The 14,877-nt window shown below is 55.9% G+C and overlaps 1 protein-coding gene across 3 annotated transcripts in view; it reads right to left on the bottom strand.

Moving 5' to 3' along the window:
* The window catches only part of KCNIP3 (potassium voltage-gated channel interacting protein 3), an 84,860-nt gene that overhangs the window by 28,708 nt on the left and 41,275 nt on the right, over positions 1-14,877 (bottom strand). The window contains exon 1 of one of the 3 annotated variants that reach the window (XM_012786880.3): positions 4,893-5,450. The exons of the other annotated variants lie outside the window; for them this stretch is intronic. Within the exon in view, the coding sequence (XP_012642334.1) occupies positions 4,893-4,995 (103 nt within the window). The 5' untranslated portion in view covers positions 4,996-5,450. Of the gene's footprint in view, positions 1-4,892; positions 5,451-14,877 lie in introns of those variants that run through there. 3 annotated transcript variants of the gene reach the window in all.

Genomic DNA, 14,877 nt, shown 5'->3' with positions numbered 1-14,877 from the left:
TCTCCAAGTCAGGTGACTTGGAGCCTCAGATGTTTGGGGTCAGCAGCCTCTGACCAGGGGGGCACTCCCTCCCTCCCCCTGGCTTCCCTCCTTCCCCTTGGCATCCCTGACCTTAGGGGATGCTCCCACTCCTTTCTTGACCCCCTAGTCTTACAGTGTTACACCCCAACATTTGCTGATGGCATGCAAACTTCTCCCCTGCGTACCTGATACTCCTACCCCACCGCCTCCTTGGCGGCTCCACTTGGATTTTTCAACAGACACTGTGCCAGGCAGAATAATGGGTCCACAAATATGTTCATGTCCTAGTCCCTAGAACCTGGGAATATGTTTGGTCCCATGGCAAAGAGGTATGAAGACTGTACATGGAATTAAGGTTGCCATTCAGCTGACCTTAACATAGGGAATTTTTTCTGGATCATCCAAGTGGGCCCAACGTAATCACATGGGTCCTTAAAGGTGGGACAGAGAAGCGAGAGATGGCATCACGAGGACGACACAGCCTGATGGGTGGCCAGTGCGAGGAACAGGACAGACGATTCCTGGGGGCCTCTAGGAGGAGGGAGCCCTGACACCACTGCTTGATCTTAGCCCAGGCAGAGCCGTGCTGGCTTCTGCTCTACACAACTGCAAGCAAGATGACACATCTGTGTTGATTTAAGGCATTACATGTGTCAGAACCTGTCACGGCAGTGAAAAAAAATTAATACGCCCCAAACTTAGGTCCAAATGGAACTAGTGAGTGACCTTCCCCATGAACCTCGTTGCACCATAGCTTCCCGTCTCGGTAAACGGCAGCTCTCCCTCCCAGGTGCTCAGGCCAATCTTCCAGACCCCTTCCCTCCCCTCACACCCACTGCAAACCCAATCAGCTCCACCTCCGAAAGATGTTGGAAAGCACCCACTTGTCCCCAGCCCACGGCTGGCTCCCTCCTGGATGTCTCCAAATGCCTCTCTCAGGACCTCCTGCTGCCACTGCTGCCTCAACACAGCAGCCAGGGGACCTGCAGAAATTCAAGGCCACCTCATTCCTCTGCTCTGAACCTTCCAACTGCTGCAGATTTCTCTGACAGTTAAAGCCACGTCCATACAGAGGCCCAGCCCTAGATGGAGCGTCAGTCTTCAAGCTGGGGTGCATCCCGGTGGTGCCTGCAGCTGGTTATGACCTGCAGCCCAGTAAGAACCTTGGCTTCCCCACGCGCCCTGGCCAGTTACTCTCACTCACCCTGCTCCATCTGCACTTGTCCCTGATGACACAGAGCACACCCCACCTCCAGCCTCGGCACTTGTGGCAGCAGACTCCCTCACCCCCACCCCGCCCTGCCCCGAGCCCCCTGTTCCATGCCAGCGTGGTCAGCAGCTGTCACAGGACCAGGCCTCAGGCTCACAAGCAGAGGCTGGGACAGAAGGGACAGAAGGCTCCAGTCCTCCCTCTTTGTGGGCAAAAATCCTTCATGAATTCAAGAGATCCTCGAGGGGCTGCTGCCTGGTGCAGGCGCCGTTCCAGGCACAGGGTACTCTAGTGAACGGGACAAAGTCTCTGCCCTCGTGTGGCTGATGTCTGGTGGAGACAGACCACAAACTGACAAAGACACTAAGCTATCCGGTACCTTACAGTAGGGACAGGGCTGTGGAGAGAAATCAAGTGTGTAAGGGAGTCTCCACTCCTGCAAGGACAGTGCCTGCCACACTGGGGGACATGAAGGGATGAGGAAGACCTTCACGTCACCAGCACATCAGAGACGCCACTGGAACCGGGTCCCCGCCACCATGGCCTCGAGCAAGGCTCAACAGAGTCTCAGAGGTGAGCCTGCAAACCTTTTGGGAACACAAACACCCTTGAGAATCATATTTCAGCACCCCAGGAAAAAGCACCCCAAACACACAATCCTGCCCGTACTTTCAGGGGCTTTATGGACTTCCTGAGCCCAGACCCTATTGTTAAACACTAAGTGTCAGGTGTCACACAGAAAAGCCACAGTCCTTGGGATACACCCCCACTCCCCCAGCCCAGGTCCTACGGGGTCCAGGTCCTGTAGTGGAGATGAGACCCCCTCCCGGCCCCGCGGGCTGTCCAACAGCTCCCGGCTCTCATGCCCTTGCCTCGGCAAGGCTCGCAGACGCTGAGCAGCTCCTCCACCGTGGAGATCCCACAGGTCACCAGGGAAGGAGAAATCCTAATTAAGCAGGCAGGATGAGGCCGGCCGTCCTGCCACCTGCAGTCTGTTGTACTGAGGTTGGCCTGGCCTCTTTCCAGGCCTGTGCCCTGCTGCCACTGATCTGCCCTGGTGGTCAGGACAGCCAAGCCACCACCCGGGCTCAGCCCCCTCATATGTCAATCAAGGGGCAGTCTTCCTGCTTAATTACTGCTCAGGAAGAGTGACAGGGGTGACTCCATCCCTAGAGTCACCCAGAGATGGAGACTGACAGGGGACCCAGGGCAGAGAGGAAGGCCCTTCACTTCTGCATCTACTTCTAGAAAGCCGCATCCCCAGAACCCGGATCCATTAGTTCCTAACAATCCCCAGGGCATCATAACTCAGGTTTCTTACAGACGAGAACCACGGAGGCTCAGAGAGGACAAGAAACACGTCCAACTGCATGCGCACATGCTCGGAGGGGAGCTGGGGCACCAGTCCCCTTCCCGCCCCCAGCGTCACTGAGGATGGCCCACATCCAGGCTGGTGGGACAGCCTGGGCCCCTCATAGCTCATCTGACAGTCCTGTAGACACTGCCTGGCCAACAGGCACTTCCTCGGCTGGCACCATTCCCACCAAGAGGAAACATCTGGAACTTATGACTCCCCTCTTTGACGAAGTAGGGGGCTGGGAGGGGGCTGCCTCAGTGAGAGGCTGTTTCACCTCGAATCAGCTCTGTTCTTATGGGTAATCTCTCATTGCCAGTATTGCTGATGACAACGGCTCACAAAGTCTGCACATTTATTACACACCAAGAATGGTGCTGGGGGCCACGAAAGCTCCACTGACTGGTTAAAGGCTTCCACAGCCCTGTGGGGCAGGAATTGTTATTAACCCCACTTCACAGATGGTGAAACTGAGGCTCGGAATGGAAAAAGGGATTTTTATAGCCAGTTTGTGTGGGTGACAGGATCCCAGTGCAGACCTGGCTGACTGAGGCTACCCCAACTGCACTAAGACCCCAGAACTCTAGGAGGCGCAAGTGGGCACATATACCAGAAAAGAGAAACTCCATAGAGCTTGAGGGGGTTTTTAGAAGGTAGAACAAGGCATCTGTTGTCCTGTGCATACTATCCACCTTGTAAAGAAATCCCTCCTCATAGGAATCACAAAGGCAAACTTCAGACTGCTCCTGACCTGCGAGTGGGTCTGGAAGGAAGGTTTTGCAGCACTAAGTGAGTACGGCTGGCTGGTGTCCTGGCCCCTGGTGGTCCCAGGAGGGCCCAGGAAACAGAGAAGAGCATGGAGAGGCCATGGCTTCCCTGGGCACCCCTCCACGCCCAGCCCAGGTTCCAGATGGGGAAAGGAAAGGCAGGGACAGGGAACAGAGATCCCCTTCAGGAGCATGGAATGCGCAACCCTTCCCGGCCCTGCCCGGACCCTAAGCACCTGTAATTTCCATGAAGTTCCCTTTCACTGATGGCCCCTGCCAGGGTCAGCATTGAGCCAAGTGGAGGCCCAGCTTGTGCAATTTTCCTCCCCAACTAAACTCTAAAACCCAAGATAGCATCTTTCTGAACCACCTGGAACAAGTCCCTTCTGTCTGGGCCTCATGAACTCACCTCTAGAAAAGGTATGATGGAGCCTAATGGCTTCTCAGGGGCATGTGGCCATGAACTTCAGGTAAAGCGTCAGCCCTGGGCTCTGAAGGCAGAATGGAGGGAGGCCTTGCTTCCTGGCCCTGGCCCTTCCTGCCCTTTGCAGGTGTTTGGGGCACGTCCTCATGCCCGAGGGGATGCTGGGCAGCTCAGAGGTAGGGGCAGGCTCTGCCTTGATCCCCTCCTGAGGCCTCTGGGTTTCAGTCCCAAGAGCTGCAGCCTGGCAAGGTCAGCCAAATTCTTAGGTCCGTAGCGTGCCCATTATCCTCTGAGAGGGCAGCAAGCGACAAACTGGACAAGCTGGCCCCTTCCCCAGGGCCCAGAGGTGCAGGACTGTAGCTGCCTCTTTGCAAAGAGGGGAAGGGGAAGTTGCATCCCTGGTAGTTGGGGTCCCCTTCAGAAGCAGGTGTGCCCTGGACGGGCCCCTCCTCCTAACCTGCCCAAGGTGAAGCAGTGGGGCTGCACCAACTGCTTGGGAAGCAGTTCCAAAGGCTCCTGTCAGGGGTTCCGGTGAGGCCATCAGTGTCTGATTTAAGTGTAGGTCTGTCTCCTCAGTTAATATTTTATTGGGACAAAATGTGTGGCCTGCGGATTTGGCTACTGATGCCATGGGCCTGAGCCTTGCTTGAGGAGGTGAAACTGGATGCAGGGTAGGGGCCAAAAGGGACAGTTCCACCTCGCAGCAGAGGCTTCAAATCACTGGCCACCACCAGGTGCCCTGAGCTGAAGGTCCTTCCTGTCATCTTCAGCCTGCGCCACCTCCCGCCACCGGTCAGCCCGAGCTGGCTGTACTCACCAGGGGCAGCTCAACTGCAGGCCTAGGACAGCCAGGGATGCCGGTTCAAGGTGTCACCATGCACCTCGCTCACTCTAACCCCGAGAGCCGTGGCTTGGTCCTCTCTGGGGCCATCTCTGCTCCCGTAGTCCCAGGTCCAACCCTCCAGAGCCGGGAGAGGGTGGCCAGGGCCTCCGAGCGCCGCATGCCCGAGGGCCGCTCCTCCCGGCCCAGCGCACCAGAGCGTGCGGTGCTGCTCCCTCCCTACACACCGCTGGCCCCTGACGGAGGGCAAGGAGGGGCGGGTGGCCACACGTTACCTTCCATGGATATGGGCTCCAGGATGCCGAACTGCTTGAGGACGGCGATGAACAGCAGCACCACCACGGCCATAGCGCACAGCTCCATGCCCTGGAAGCCCATGGCGACCCAGGCTGCCTGGGGCCCTGGGGCCGTAGCGCGCCCCTCGCCCGCGCGCTGCCTCGGAGAGGTGCCGGGGCCGTGTACCCCGCACGGGCTCTCGGGGCGGCCACGGCTCACATGCCCCCGGCAGGCTGGGCTGCGGGTGTCGGCGGGGCCGGGGGCTGCGGGTACTGGCGGGGCCGGAGCCCCGCAGAGGGCGGCGGCGGCGAGCGGGGCAGGCCAGGAGGCTGGACGCGCAGCGGCGGCCGAGCCAGAGCGCAACTTTCCGAGTCAGCCGGCAAACTTCGAGGCGCGGTGGCGGCGGCGGCGGCGCGGAACGCAGCTCCAGCACCCAGCGCGGGCCAGCGGCGCCCCCATGCCCCGCGCGGGCGCCGCGCCTCTGTCGCCCCCTCTCCAGCCCAGCGGGCGCGGGGCGCAGGGGCGCGGCGGCGGCGGGGGTCCGGGGCACTCCGGGCTGCCCCAGCCTCCATCGCGGCTCCCCGCGCGCTCATTGGCCTGGGCGCGGCGACCACTCGAGGAGGCGTCCCTGCGGCCCCCCCGCGCGAGCCCGGGAAGGGGCGGAGGGAGCCGGCCCCGCCCCGCACTGTCCAGCCCGCGACGGAGCTTGGCGTGTCGCCACCGCTGCCTCGCCAGCCCCGGGGAGGCCGCGCGGTCGGCGGTTTCGCCGAGCGGCCCGGGCAGGGTAGGCGCCGAGTGGCTGGGGAGGGGCCGGGCACCCAAGAGGAGGGAGCCGCCGCGACGCCCTCGGCAGGGAGTCGGGGCTCCTCTCTCCTCCGGGAGGGGTGCGGAGCCTGGCAGCGCCGGGCCGCGCGGGGTTGGCGGGCGCTGATCCGGGAAGCCCTCTCGCCGCGGGATGTTTCCCGCAACCCTCAGCCCTCGGGCGGGAGATTAAACCCGGCCCTGGCCTGGCCCCGTGGTAAAAGGAGAAGTTGGTACCTAAGTGCTCCAGTTCGGGAAACCTGCGTGCGCTCGAGGCTTTAGGAGGAAGTGTGAGCGTGCGAACTGGGCTTAAGCGCTGACTTTGCCGCGCGACCTTGGTCGAGTCTTGCACTCGCAGCCTCCTTCCCGGTAGAGGCCGCAGCCTGCTTTCCGGCGGGGGAAGGAGCTACGCGGACGCGAGGCGCGAGGCAGCGCAAGGGCAAGGACGGTGTGCGGACGACCCCCTTCCCGCCGGCCGCACCGGGTGGAGGAGGGGAAGCCGCGGACGGGAAGGAGAAGGGAGCAGAGGACGAGGCGTGGCAGGGCGGAGCCCTGGTCCTCCCGGCCGCTAGGCGCGGGGACTCGAGGGCGGGAGCCGTGACTCTCTGCTGCCCTCCAATGGTCGCCGCGCGCCGCGGCTGTCCCCGCGGGACGGAGTTCGAGGGCGGCCGGCGCGGGCTGCGGGAGCACGAAAGCCTGCCCGCGGTTGTAGCACAGGGAGAAGTCCCGTGCGCCCCACGCCTGTGGGCCTGAGCCCTGTCACCTACGGCCTGGACAGTTGCAGCTCCGCTTACGCAGCCTGGGACCCACTCTGCCATCCATTCGGCGGACACGGGGCATGCACGGTACTCCGTGCCAGGCGCAGAGCTCAGTGCCTGGTGGGGCGGGAGCCGCAGTGTGGCCCTCCCGGAGCTCGCGTACGCGGGCCCAGCATTTGGGCTGACGTGTAGTTCTTGCACGGCTCCCCCAGGGGCCTTCCTCCTCCCCCACGTGACAGGTGAGGACACTGAGCCCTGAGGGTGAAGTTCTCGAGGGGGCTCTGGAGTGGGTGCTTTCCCGGGCCACCAAACTTTCCGGTCACGGCAGAGGAGCTGCCAGTCCAACCTCACAGTGTCACACACCTAGTTAAAAGTCTGAGTCGCTGGTGACATTTGGTTTTTTTTTTTTTTTTTTTTTTTTGAGACAGAGTCTCACTTTGATGCCCAGGCTAGAGTGAGTGCCGTGGTGTCAGCCTAGCTCACAGCAACCTCAAACTCCTGGGCTTAAGCAATCCTTCTGCCTCAGCCACCCGAGTAGCTGGGACTACAGGCACGCACCACCATGCCCGGCTAATTTTTTCTATATATATTAGTTGGCCAATTAATTTCTTTCTATTTATAGTAGAGGCAGGGTCTCGCTCTTGCTCAGGCTGGTTTCGAACTCCTGACCTTGAGCAGTCCACCCGCCTCGGCCTCCCAGAGTGCTAGGATTACAGGCGTGAGCCACCCCACCTGGCCCGCTGGTGACATTTTTAAAGAACTATAAATTCACAGCTTTCAGTTCTAGTTAACTGGGATGCGGTGAGTCTGCACTGACCAAAGGCAAGAGTTCTAAGCAGAGAGGCTAATCATACCCAGAGAAAAGGGCTCTGTTGGAGGACTGGAGTTGACAGAGTTTAACAGTCTAGAAAGGTTAAAGAGCCTCTAATTTACACACCTAAAGTGCTGCGGGAGATCTAGCCTGTGTCCCAGCTAATTACCACCGACCCCAAATCAATGGCTTGGTTGAAAGCCTACTAGAACATAACCTCTCTAAGCCTCAGTCTCCTTATCCATAAAATGGGGAGATAATCTGACCTCTCTAGAGGCTTTTAAAGGATATAACAAGACAGAGGACTGGCCCTGGGCAGGGGCTCTGATGGCCCCTTGTGGTGTACCCTCAAAGCTGAGTGTGCCCAGCTGTACAGACAGATGTGACAGATGTGCCCGGTGAGGTGGAGAACTGAGCAAGCAAAGGAAACCATCTCAGGAGTCCTCCAGAGGCTGGCACCCACCCATGCTCCCTGCCTCAGTTTCCCCGGGTGCTCCTGAGCATCATCCCAGTTCCCAGTGAAAGCTTCAATGACTGCCCATAAACACTGAGCTATAAACAAGACATCGATCCCCTGGCTGTGCGGAGTAAAATATTAACGATGCCTAAGTGGATACCAGGCCTGAGAGCAGAATGTCCGCTCGCTTGGCATTAGCAGCCCGGGCCTCGAGCCTAATGGATGGGAAGCTGACTCCCCGCTCTCGCACTAGCCTGGGGCCTGTCAGCTCTGGGCCAACCCAGGTCCACTGAGGCCAGGCTGATGGTCTTGTCACACTCCCCTTCCCCAGGACCTGGAGAGGGAAGCCGCAGGCAAGCCTGTGCACCCCCTCCCTGGCATGCGTTCTCCCCCTCCCCACCATCCCGAGTTCCCACATGTAGCAGTGTGCTGGGTGTTGTGGCACTCATTGCCTTGGGGAAAGGGACAGTCTGGGGGGTGGGGTGAAATTTCTTCAGGGCAGGGTGTTAAGGGCTGCCACAGAGGTGGGGACAAGTTGGGAGGGCAATGTGCAGGGAATGGCAAAGACTGGGGTGGGAGCCTAGGAGACCCAGGCATACCTTGTATCCTGGTCTAGTTTAGAAAATTTTCAGGGGAAACTGTTTTGGGGTGGGCCAGCACTCCAAACCTAACCTTGTACCCCACACCTGAGGTCATGGTCTCCTTTTTGCCTGGAATATTGAAGCTGCCACTCCAGTTCTGCCTCCAGGAAGCCAACCCAGATTACAGCAGCCCCATCTTGACTGCCTTCTCCTATGAACTCCCATGGCCTCTGCCTGGGCCACACCATTCCTCCCTGCATCTTGGCTGGTTGTCCTGGCGTCTTCCATGTCGTCCCCGGCTCCTCTTACTTCTCAGCACAGTCCTCTGTCAGTTCCTGGAGGCGGGGACCCTGTCAGTCTGACCAACTGTTTGAGGGACTCACTCCCTGAAAATAGGTCAGCAAGCCAGTCCAGTCCTAACTCGGGGGGTGGCTTTCCTTAGTTCTAGTGCATTCCACTGGGCAAAGCTGGCATTATTCAATTTATGTATCCTTCTCATATTTTATAGAAACCAGACAAGAATGCTCAGGAGTGGAATTCTACATCCCAAAGAAATGTCCCTAGGACTCCTCCCCACTGATGTCCCAAGGCTCTTCAAATTCAGCATGCCAAAGCTGAGCTCTCATCTTCCGTAACCTGTCCCTATCCCAGTCTTCCTTCCTCAGCTCCTCAGACCAAACCCTGGTTCCCACCCTGGAATCCGTCTGTCCCTGCCCCTTCCCAGTCTGCCACCACACTCTGGCACTGTGCCTCCTCCTCCATCTCTGCCCCACTGCCACCAGCCCAGCCACGCCATCGTCCCTCTCTCCTGGAATTCTGCCATGCATCCCCCACACCTCTCCCCTCCTCCACTGTTACTCTCTTCCTGCCTCTTTGTGCAGCCACCAGAGTGATCATCTCAAGACAAAAATCAGATGCCATCCCTCCTGTGTAAAACCTGCAGTGGCTCTCTGCCTCACCACTGGCTGTGTTTGCCTGCTCAGCAGTCCCTGTCCCTGATTTGGTGACCACACCCTGATTTCCTCTGTGGAGGCCCCGGGCCCTGCCAGCCTCAGGGCAGGGATTTTGGAGGTTTGGGACTCTGACTGGTCAGTCAGTATCAGTTCCTCTTTCCACTCCATAGCACCGCCCTGCTGGCTCAGGGATAGGTACCGGATGGGAGCCGGAACAATGAGAGCTCTCGGTGAGGCTGGCCCTGGACCAGCAGGAGACTATCGTAGCTAAGTGGCCACCCTGCCACCAGGTGGAAACAGTGAGCAAGCCTGAGAATGTAGTCACCTCAGGAGAAAACTGCAAACAGTGGAGAGAAAGAGACAGAGCCCGGCTGGCAGCCCTGTGTGCCTGATGACACATCTAAACCTCCACCTTTCAGTTACATGAACCAATAAATCCCCCTATTGTTGCTTAAGCCAATGTGAGTCAGGTTGCTGTCTCTTGAACCAGGAGAGTCCTGATTAATGCATCCTCTGTTACTCGTAGAACAAAGACCAGTATCCTAAAAAGGCTCCTTAGTAAGAGTGGCTGACACCTAGGAAGCACTTACAGTGTACCAGGCATTTCAACACATCTCATTCATTCCTCACAGCTCCCAATAAGGGAGGGACTGGATAAGAGGAAGAAGTGGAAGCACAGAGTGGTTCATGCTTTGCTCAAGTGCACAGAGCTGATAAACCACAGAGCAGGGATTTGAACGCAGGCAGTCCAGCTCCGAGCCTGCGATTTCAACTCAGCAGCGCCCTGCGTGATCTGGGCCCTTCTCCTCTCCGTGCAGCTGCGTGAGTGAGCCCAGCACTCTCCCAACTCAGATTTCCCTGGGCCGTGCACACTTCTCCTCTTCCTCCGTTCACCCAGCTTATGCCTACTAGTCCCCTGGGTATCTGCTTCCATGTCACTTGTGCAGAGGTGCCTCCCCGGACCTCCTCCCCTTATTAGTCTCCACCACGCCCCCCTCCTTTTCTCTGTGCAGTCAGCATGGTGGAACTTGGATATTTGCTGCGTGTGCATTTATTTCTGCTATCCCGCTAGACTGTAAGCTTCCTGAATGGATGGGCATTACTTGCCTTGTATGAATATTTATTATAATCAATGGGGTGTGAGATGATGCCTTTCCCACGGTTGTTCCAGCAGAGACTGCCGTGGTGTCACTAGCAACAACACGAGGCTGGGGGCTGGGAGAACCAGAGCTGATTCTCTAGTCCCAACCCTCACCTGTTGGTCGACTTGGCCACGGCACACCACCTCTCTGAGCCTTCCTTTCCTTCTTGTAAAATGGAGTCACTCAGTGGCATTCACCTGCCTGTTGCACAGTGGTCGGTCTATGGATGTGAAAGTGTCTCAAGACACACATCAGGGACCTTGTTCCTGGAGAAGCCTGGGGTGTAGCCATGTGTTGTTGCCAATGGCAGCGATATGTGCTGCTTTGGGGACACAGTCCTTAAGACAGTGGATGAGTCTTCCCCTTGCTCTCTCTTCTCCTTGCCCACTGGCTGGAGCCGGACATGTTAGTGACCAGCCTCAGCCATGCAGATCCTGAGGCAGGGAGAAAATGGAAACACAGGGTGAAAGGGACCTGGGTCCCCGAATGGCCTCCTGCCAATCTGGAACATTCACCTTGAGCTGTTAAGGGAGAAAGAAATAAGCAATTTTTATGCCTTAAGGAAAGATATGAGATCAGGGGAGAACCATCTATTTTGAAAATAGAGGTGGAAGGGGAGATAGAGATACCAGCTATTGAAGGCTTGTTTTACACTGTTGGAAAAACAAATTGCTTTTGGACGAAACAGAAGAGATAAAGCTGTTGCAAAAAGCATTTTTCAAAGATCCTTTAAGATTTCTCAACCAAACATTAAATCAAAGCAAGATGGCCTCCAGTGAGAGAGAGAGAGAGTGATGGATAGGACAAGGAAACCAAGAAATAAAGCAGGACTTTTATATCCAGGAAAGGACTCTGCTAGTGGTTACAAGACACGGAACTGACTGGAAGCAAATAGACCAGAAACCAGCCAAGTCTTTGAGGGAGTCCTGTTGTGGTAGAAACCAGAAGCCTGGCATAAAAAAGCCTGTGGCTATACAAGACTTAAAATAACACTTCGACCTCCAAACTTGCACTTACAGAAAACTGAGACAGCTCTGCAGCCCCAAAGGAGGACACGCTTCTCAATACCTGCTTCAACTGCGGCCAAGTGGGTAGTGGACGAGGGTGGACCTCCCGGGGGCAAGGCTGGGACGGCGGAGGGCAGGGGACAAGGGGGTGCTCCCAGAGGGCAGAACAGAGGTGGCTGCCGAGCTGTCCCACACCGCCACCAGGTGTCCAAAGAATCCTCACTATCCAAATCCATGCATTTCCTGAATCCAGATAGTTGAAGTTATTTCAGTGAGTTTGGGTCAGGAGTAGCATAATGCATTACCCAACTCTATTAGATTTCTGAGTTTTAGATAGCAAACAGTGAGAATCTGTGAAGGAAACATATCTCAAAAAGTTATCTGAATCCGTTCTGTTCCTGAGTTTGGGCAGGGAGAGTTCTGATAGCAACGATGTGTATTGGCAATTTCTGCCCAGCAGGATTTAGTAACTGCTCTGGGTCACTGTCTACTGTGTGTTTCCATTCTCACCTAATCTCCCTTGAGGAGGGAGGGAGTGACTCATGTACATGGCAGAATAATGTGCACAGGTGTTTGCTGGTGGCCGGTGATAGAAACCACCAGTCATCCATGAAAATCCATTCTGCCCTTTTGTGATGACAGAGTTGTTCCTGAACACATGACGCCCAGGACCACATTTCCAAAACTCTCATGGCCTGGGAATGTGACTAAGTTGCCTCCAGCAGAATGTGACCAGAGGCCACGTGTGCCACTTCCAGGTGGAGCCCTTAGGCATTGGGCATGGCCTCTCCTCCCCATCCCCACAGCTGGTGCCCAGGCCCAGGTAAAGTGGTGACCAGCCTTAATTGTGTAGCGACAGTGACACAGCCCTGGAGGTTGGTAGAGTCACCAGGGGAAGGCACCTGGACCCTGAATGTCTGTGTGGAGCAGAGCTGCCCACCAGCCTGGACACTCTCCTCAAGATGGTCCCAGGAAAGAGAAATAAACTTCTCTGCACCGGGTTTTGGGGGTCTCATTGTGATAGCTCCTGGTCTAGCCTAATCAATACAAGCATGATGGTCAGATAAGGCTGGCCTGGCTCCTCTTATGGCTGAAGGAGGAATGGAGACACTTGAAACTGGAGCTTAAACCGGAGCTCTCTGAAGAGGGAAAACGATTGGAATAGACACGCAACAATGTCTGCAGGAATACCCTGCTCCTTATGGGGTCGAGGCACAAGCCCAGAGCCTCATTCCTCTACCCACTGGGTACAGATACCAAGGAGACAGAGTCGGCTCCCTCCAAGGCAGGGCTTTGAAAGTCTTCAGGCATGTCCCATCTGCCTCTGCTGAGGGGTCTCTGCTTGGCTGTGACCTAGACGAAGCCCTTTCTCCATTGGGGGTCCTACTGAGCACCCCACAGAGCAGTCGGCCTCTCCTAAAGCATGTTTTAGAGGGATCATTAGAAAAGTTTCTTAAATTTGAGAATACTTGCTGTCATTTACTGAACCAGGTACCTGCTAGCTGCTTTAGAAGAATCCCCTGACTTCATCCTCATGCCAATGCTAACGGTGACAAAAATGACACCATTTACTCTGTGGCGAGACTTCTGGTTGCTTAGACTTGGTATCTCTTCTTCCCTTCTTTCTTCCTAACAGAAATCCTTATATTGTTGAGGGCAGCAATGTTCTCTGCCATAAAACTACATTTCCCAGCGTCCTTTGTGGTTAGAGATGGCCATGTGAAGTAGTTTGGGCCAATGGGACACAAACACAAGCCATTGGGTGGGGCTTCTAGGAAATGATCTTTAAAGGAGTGGGGCAGGGTCATCTGCATACACTGTTTTACCATTGTCCCTTCTCCTTCCTGGGATGGGGTTATGCTGGCTATACCTGGAGCCATGAAAGAAAGACACAGGTTCCTGGGCTCTGACGACTTGGGCTGCCAAGCTAAACCCAACAGCTATCCACCTCTGGGTTTCTCAGTGCTTGAGAAACCCTTGTCTCGTGTAAGTCCCCATTACTTAGGTTTTCTATTCCATGAAGCTGAAGTCCATCTCAAATGGCTCAAAGGTGGAGAAACTGAGGCTTAAGAGATGTGCCCAAGTGCCCACAGCTGGTAAGAGGCAGAGTGGGTTTGAATTCACCCTGGAGGCAGTGCCACAGAGAGGCAGACAGCTGGTGTAGCCCATGGCCCCTGCCTCCTGTCTACCTCCTGCCCTGGCTGTGTTGACTCCTCAGGGCTCCTGTTTTGCCCAATGTCTGTCTGTTCCTTGCCAGTCACCAGTCTTGGGGCTGGAGCATCCTTGCACAGGTTCAGTCCCCAACGGAAGGCTCCGGCTGCTGTCCTCACTGCCCCGAGGTTCCCCGTGCCAAAGGTTGGGCTGGGCTTTCTTGGCCCTGGTCCTCATCTGCACCCCCAGCCCAGCTGCTTGCCTTTCCTCTCTGGCCTTGCTGCTCACAGAAGGAGTCTGGAGGCAGCAAAGCCCACAGTGAGGCCAGGGAAGAGTGTGAGTGAAGGATGGGGTGGCCTGGACTGCAGAGGAGGCAGAAGGACTGGAGAGGTGGGGACGTCGTCGAGGCCAGTTAATGAAACTGACAGATCCTGAGCTCCCCAAATGCAGCCTGGGAGGAAACGCGGCGGCTTTCCAGGCTCTGCTGACACAGTGATTTTATCATAACTGATAGCAAAATTGTAAAAAGATTGAGATCTTTCAAAATAGCAGTATAGTGTAGTGGTTTGTAGCGCAGTCTTGGCAGTCCGCACACTTGGGTTCAAATCTTGGCTTTTCCACTTACTAGCCCTGTGACCTTGGGCAAGTAACTTTCCTTCCCATGACTCGGTTTCTGCAACTGTAAAATGGGAATGATACTAGTACCTATGTCACAAAGTGAATATGAAGCTGAAATAAATTAGTATATGTAAAGCACGTTGACCCATTTGAGATACTCAATGAGGTTGTAGCCTCTATCTTTTACCAAAGAGAAAGGATTCAATGTGCATCCTAATGACACACTTAGAGACCAAGCAGGAATATGGATGAGTTTGAACACATCTGTATTTTTAACCATACAAGCACCATTCCCTCCCCAACTCCCTCGAATCCAGGAAAGCAAGGTTCCAGTCCTGATGGAGTAGCTGGCATCAGACTTATCTTACCCTTGAAAACAACTATAAAACCTGCACCGAGTATGTGAGGCAACTATAGGAGGGCACTGGACAGCAGTTAACACAGAGCAGTGCTCCTTGGGAGAAGGGAGTCACACTACATGAACCCCACACTCATTTCATCTTTACCCCTGAGCATATTTTCCAAAATGCTGGGCATCAAAACTTCCTAGCACCAGTGGTCACAATGGATGGAGGAAATAGAGATCAGAGGTCAGGACTGCTAAGGTGGCTATGATCTGAGGGGACAGGGGTCTGGGAAGGAGAGGGCCACAGAAAAGAAGTTTGGGTCCCTTGGTCCATTCCCAAGCCATTCGTGATCAGGGAG

This window comes from Microcebus murinus, chromosome 3 (genome assembly GCF_040939455.1).
Source record: "Microcebus murinus isolate Inina chromosome 3, M.murinus_Inina_mat1.0, whole genome shotgun sequence".
In the NCBI taxonomy this organism is placed as follows: domain Eukaryota; kingdom Metazoa; phylum Chordata; class Mammalia; order Primates; family Cheirogaleidae; genus Microcebus; species Microcebus murinus.
The sequence above is the reverse complement of the archived record's forward strand: the minus strand, read 5'-3'. Positions and strand labels throughout refer to the sequence as shown.